The sequence below is a fragment of the Frankliniella occidentalis genome, unplaced genomic scaffold (assembly GCF_000697945.3).
Source record: "Frankliniella occidentalis isolate FOCC.00 unplaced genomic scaffold, Focc_3.1 Scaffold35, whole genome shotgun sequence".
NCBI classification, from domain to species: Eukaryota; Metazoa; Arthropoda; class Insecta; order Thysanoptera; family Thripidae; genus Frankliniella; species Frankliniella occidentalis.
Genome location: NW_026267165.1, coordinates 1,766,509 through 1,772,876, shown reverse-complemented (window position 1 = coordinate 1,772,876; position 6,368 = coordinate 1,766,509). Strand labels below are relative to the sequence as shown.

General features: G+C 51.1%; 1 protein-coding gene across 2 annotated transcripts in view; it reads left to right on the top strand.

Annotated features, from left to right (window-relative positions):
• Positions 1-6,368, top strand: part of LOC113212487 (uncharacterized) — a 215,068-nt gene that overhangs the window by 138,646 nt on the left and 70,054 nt on the right. For both annotated transcript variants that reach the window (XM_052266156.1, XM_052266155.1), the window contains exon 3: positions 1,811-1,981. In XM_052266156.1, coding sequence (XP_052122116.1) covers positions 1,811-1,981 — 171 coding nt within the window. The remainder of the gene's footprint in view (positions 1-1,810; positions 1,982-6,368) is intronic.

Sequence of the window (6,368 nt, the reverse complement as noted above, 5' to 3'; positions counted from 1 at the left end):
CTCATTCTCTTTTTCCCGCGTTTTACTTTTTATTTTATTTTTTTCCCCTCCTTGTGGCTTGCGACGACGCTCGAGGTCCGGCGGCTGAGGCGGAGAGAGACAGAGAAAGAGAGTTCATCCGAACGGCGCGCGCCGCGCGCCATTCAAACGCACAATAACGCATTACAAAAAGTCTTGGCAACTCAATTTGCTCGCGGCGTCCTCTCGCGGTCCTCCCCGAGTCGCGGCGCGCGATGCGTCGGCTGCGCGCAGCGACCGGAAGCAACTTGGTGGCGCGCGTGCGACCGGAAACACGCTGTCCCGCCCATTCGAAACTTTTCATCTGCGAAAGTTGAGAGAGGAGAGCAGCTTGGCAAGCAATCAGTGATTCGATGGCGGCCGGAACTCGGCTCGTGAATTCGACAAAGAAAGGTGATGGTGCCACGTGCGCCTTGCTAAGAGAGAGAATAGGTTGTGGGTCCGCGGAGCATGGTGGACCGACTATTGCAACCCCGCTATAAAGTACTGAGTGAGTACTTGTGGTATTTAATGCTAGATTGAATCGTGTCTCATTTTCTCACACCACGCATGTCGAAAAGTTGTAAACATGTTTGTTATGGGGCGGGGGTGGCTGCTCTGAGCGCTGTACTGAAGTGGGTCACATGCGCAGCACAGAGTCGGTCAGGTGAGAGGTGCGGGTAGAAGAAGCCAGGGTCGGGTCTGGCCGGTCGGGTACGGAGCGGTGCAGTGTTGGGGACCCCTGCGACTCATTGATCATAGTTCCAGGAATACCCCGTGACAGTTGATAAGACCTCGAGGGGGGAGGGCGGGTGGGTCGAGGGCTTCGTCCCCACCCCCACACCTCGTACCGCCGCCAGTTTGGCTGCTTTTCATCCCAGTTTGTCCTCATTACGGCACGGACCGCGCGACGAGAACAAATTTGAAAAAAAATATGAAGGATGGGATGAATATTGGGGGACCCTCACACTGATATTCAAGGAATGTGATGTCATATTCGTTTTAATGTGAAACCTGTCACGTTCGTTGGAATTTTGTGTCACATTCGTTTGAACGTGACTCAGCGTGAATCGATGCTCAAAATATCGACAAGCTTGACCGTGTCACGTTTTAAACACATGTGGCACAACACCCAAACGAACGTGACACGGTTCACATCGAAACGAAATTCACATTCCTTGAATAACAGTGACTCACTGGAAAACAAAGGTAGGGCCGGGTAGGACCGAATGCCTTTCTTAGGGGGTGTTTAGTTTGCCTTTGCAAAGGCACGAAAGTGTTTAAAGGCATTAAATTTTAACCCCTTTGGGCAGTTTTAATGCCTTTGTAGAAGTGCTAATTTTTAATGCCTTTGTAAACGCATTGAAACCATCCTACATTTACTTTCCCGGTGCTGTCACATTCTTGCCTGCCTGCCCTGCCATTTTCAGTCAATGCAGGTCATAGCGCCTAGTAGGTAGGCAACATCTTGCCTGCAGTGCATGCGTGTCCTGCGGGTTGGCCTACCCTGGATCTCGCAGGCGCCTTGCTCCGTTAAGTAGCCGAATGAGTGCTTTCTGGAAGATCCCTAACGTTTAGCACTTACTCCTTCAAGTTAGATACAAGGGGGTACCTTATTTAATCTCTTCATTAGAGAATTATAGCAGGCGTGCTATACATTTCGTAGTTTATATTAAGGGTACTGCTAAAAATTTGGTCATGTGGAGCAGTGCTTATCACATTCAGCTACTAATGTTTAGCAGTGTCACAGTGCATATTTTTCTGTTTCTAAAACCTTCTCTTTACGTTGGATTGATGTTTTGTCTGTTTGCAGTGGCTTGCTCCACCGTGACTGTAACCAAGTGCCAGGCCGCTCTGCGTACCCTGCAGGCCTTCCCCTTCTTCAACCCCACCTGCCTGTGCCGGGAGCCTACCGTGGACCCCGAGTGCAACTCCTTCCGCGACTTCCTGTACGATCACCCCTGCATATACGTGCTCAAGAAAGGTGAGTGAGATAGATCATGACGCGTAGAGATACTGATCAAAACAGATATGCTCGTAGTACAAAGATAAGTTTTGTTACAGGCATGTGAATTGTTTGTAATACAGACAGATTTATTTGTATTGTTTACGTTCGTATAAAACCCTTCTTTGTTGCACGTAGGTTTGTAAGTGCATCATTCGTTAACACTTTTCGTGCGGGGCCCTTTTTAAGCGCATCTACCCACAGGCGGAGGGTTTTTTTTTTTCGAAAAAATATTTTTTGCTCTAAAACCTAATAAAATACTCGGTTAGGCCCTCGGCACTACAGAGAAAATTTGTGTCGGGTCCACCCGTGTGGACCCGTGGACCCGCCGCACGGAAGGGACTATTTTGCGGGTCCACGGGTGTGGACCCGTCGCACGGAAAGTGTTAAAGAGGCTTTTTCGTAACACTTTTACAATGTTTGTCCTTTAAAACACACTTGCCAGGGTCCAACACGGTGTTTAACTCATGCTAGTCTGGCCCGTTGAAAACTTCAGACGTTAGTGCACGCTCATATCGCCTTTCCCCCTGTTCCATGACTATTTTTCTCTCTGTGTCGGTATAATAACCCGCCTCTTTGGCATCATGACGTGGACCACAAAGCAAGCCCGCCACGCTACGCCACGCCACACCAGCCGCTTGTGGTTAAGTGCGGCGGCCGGTGCGCGGGCGGGGGTGGGGCGTATGACCCATCGTGTACACTCATTCATTTGACTCTCATTTGCATCGGGAGTATGAAAATATATGTATTCATCCCGTTATGGAAATCCCGCTGGTGGCAGCAGCAGCAGGGGCCGTTGTTGTGTGAAATTTTCTATGGCACAGGTGCCGTATGGAATATTGCCACTAGATTGTTTTTGTGTTGATGTATTATGTGAAGTTTTTTTTGCTGTGTTTATAGAAACTCTAAGATATACAGTGGAAATACTCATCATACCATATCATCGCAAAAGAAATGATAACGCTAGCATGCTTTTTAAGCACATTTCATGGATTAATTATATTTATTTTTTTTGTCGTGCAGGGCACAGGGATGGGTTTTTAGTGCGCTGCAGATTTATCGATGTCCCAATTAAGTGCCGGGCGTTGCATCCCTAGGTTGTCGGTCAACATCGTCAGGGGAATGTCGGCGAGAAGTGCCGAGTCAGGTGGGGGGGGGGGGCGGTTGGGCCGTCCTTTCGGAAGTGTGTGAGCAAGGCGAGAGGGAGGAGGGGGCGAGGTAAAGAGAAAGGTGGAGGGGCACTGAGGCATAAAGCTGCTGGAAACTTCTCCGGCGCTTCCAAGGTTTGCCAGGGGTCCGGCCGTGAAGTATCTCTGTCATAACGGAAGTGCACGCTGGAAGGAGAGGGTATCCGACGGGGAAAAGTAGAGAAATGTGAAAAAATATGAGCAGGTAGTACTCAAAGTAATGGGGCCTCGGGCCATTTATTGGATGCGCGATAGCGAAGCCCAGTTTTTCACTAGCTTAAATTTCATTTTAATGTTTTGTTTGTTTGCACGATAACTCACGGACGAATTGAGCTAGCGCTCTGAAAATTTTATGGTCATATGTTGTACAGTTCTACTATCAGATCAAGTCTAAAGACGAACACGGTAGTTGAAAAATTGCCTTTCAAAATGATCGGGACGCAGTAAGACACCAGAGTTTCTAGGGCACTGGTATTTAAATGTGCTACACCGCTTACAACCTGCAGAGCTCTTTCTGACTTACCGTGTGGAGGTGAGGTACGCTGAGTACCTCAAAGTCACCCTCGCAGAAGCCCTGATCTGGGAGGCAGCTCGAGCTAGGCACCCCGCTCGAAGAACCCGTTTGCTCAGGACGATTAGTTTGATTAGACTCGGCAGCTGGCTGCGAATATCGAAAGAAGAAAAAGAGCTTTTCATTTGCCTCTGTCAACTTGAGAGTCACGCCGCTGCTGCTCCTGTGCTTAATGTGATTCGCCTGGTGAAGGAGGGGGGGGGGGAGTAGAAAGTGGGAGAAGAGCGGAAAGGAGATTGCGGTACGGCTAAAGCATGCAGCTGAAGACGTTCCTCTCAGCCTAGAATATCTTAATTGCGCGAGTTCATTTCCTGATTGCGTCCCAGCCCCAAGCGGCCCGCGGCAAGGCGTGGCGGTGCGGGGGCGGCGGCGGCGGGGCGGAGCGGCGCGAGAGCTGCATGCAGGCTTTGACATCACCATCCGTTGGGGCGCTGCTCCTCACATTGATTGCAGCAGAGGCGAGTCTTGCGCGCGAGGGTATACTGCAACCCTCTCTCGGGCTCTGTGTCGTTTCGGAAATTGCTCTATCGTTGCTACGCTTCTTTTTCTTCCGTGTCTTTTTTCTGTAGCACGATTGCATGGAAATCGACACGACTGCTTTAAAACCGAGCAGAAAAAGTGCTTGGCTTTCAAGCAAAGGTTCTAAATTCCAAGCCGGTGTTTTCATTGCGATTTTTTAGCTGCCTCCCACGACTCGATGTCAGTACTGTTGCTATTATTCGCAGCCAGAATAAAAACAAAAACTGGGTTTGCCTTTTGACTGGTGTCCTGGTGGGCGGTGCTGTGCCCGACCCCCAGCCCCGCCAAGTTGTTGTGTTGTGTTCTTCGATGAGGCATTAATGAGGTAGGGTAGGGGCGCCTCTCTGCGAGCGACTGCAAACACACCAACACACCAACACACCAACACACCAACACACCAACACACCAACTCACCAACTCACCAACTCACCAACACACCAACACACCTCGCCCGTCGCGCCTGCTGCGGCCGTTGTCCCGGAACCGTCAAAAGCAAGCAAACACTGCTGTCTTAAAAACATCCTTACGAAATTTTGCTTAGTTGTACGAACGCCCTGTTTTATTAGACTAGGTCAGAATAAGTGTATCTTTAGCTTTTTTATTGAAGCAATTATTTTGGTGACTGTCGCTGCGAAGTATAGCCAATATATACTTGGCCTTTTTAGCTAACTTTCAGTCGTTTTCTGACCCATATTTTTACCGTGCGTAATTGATTATTTCAGACGGCCTATCAGTATCCGTACCTGCCTTTAAACAGTTCTGTCATCAGCTCTGTCTTATATCTGGCTAAACATTGAAAGGTCTGAATAAGGACTTGGAGGCTGGGTCGGGGCTGGTCCGTTCTTTTTGATTTACACGGAAACCCTCCGAACTGTCCACTTCTAGGAACATAAAATTATGCATTCCGCCTTGTGTGCGGTGTGGATGTGCACGACAACGTGCCCTTTTTTAGAACAAAACTTTCTCTTCCTCATGGGAAAACGTCGTGCGGACCGTCACGTCATGCTCATGCCACTCACACTGCACGAAATGTGCAGCGTTTATAATATGGAACTACAACGCTCTGCCTCTTGTACATTTTCCACATTATTTTTGTTCAATTCCGAAGGGGACAAAACGTTACTCTTTCATGTCACTTTGCTGATGAAACGCACCGCGGTGGCCGGTCGTTCTGCAAACGTGCGCGGCGCTTTCCTTATTGATGTATTGGCTGGTCGCGGGGCGTGGCAGGGCGTGGCGGGGCCGCACCTAACCTCTGCCGCCCTGCGCAGCGCCACCCCGCCCGCACCGCCACGCCACGCCGGTGCGGGACTCGGACGGTGAATTATTAAATCGGGCCAGTGACACTGCAGCGACCCCAGCCGGCCCCGCAGCGCCCAGCAGCGCCCCGCCGCCCTGCCCCGCTCGGGTCCCCTCTCACCTCAATGTGTTGTTCTCTCCTCCCCCTCTCATCTCTCTCACTGTATCACCCTCCGCCTCCCTCTCTCTCCCCCCCCCTCTCTCTCTCTCTATCTCGTACTAGCTCTTTCTGTTAATACTATCTTATTATCTCCCTCTGTACTTTTGCTTCAGCCTGCCTTCCGGCCTTCCGGTCCTCCCTTCAGGCAGCTGCCCTGTTTCTTCTCTCTCTCTCTCTCTCTCTCTCTCTCTTGTCTCAGCTGCCCGGTCATTAGCACTTGCCAGCCCCCCCCTAACCCCCTCACCACCACTCTGTACCGCTCCTCCTCCCTCAGTGTCAGCCGTCCATTTGCCATGATATACCGATGACAGCGCCTCGCTCCCAATGTGTCCCCAGGGGCGTGCGCCGAGACACCGCAGCGCTGCGGAGCGCCTCGGCCGTCTGGTCTGGAGGTGACCCGGTCCAATTCCGCTCAAATCCTCCAGCAGCGGGCGGTCGGGTCGGGCCAGGTCGGGCCAGGTCGGGCCAGAGGTGCACTCGGTGTCACGCTTGACCTCTGAGCACCCCAGTCCGCGTAAACTACTTTTAGAGATTCCCCACGACTGTCCCAACCAGAAGGAAACCCCCCGCCTCCTCTCCTCCCCTGTCGACCAGCCGGCGAAGGACTCTTCGGTTTGGTTGTGTGGCGTG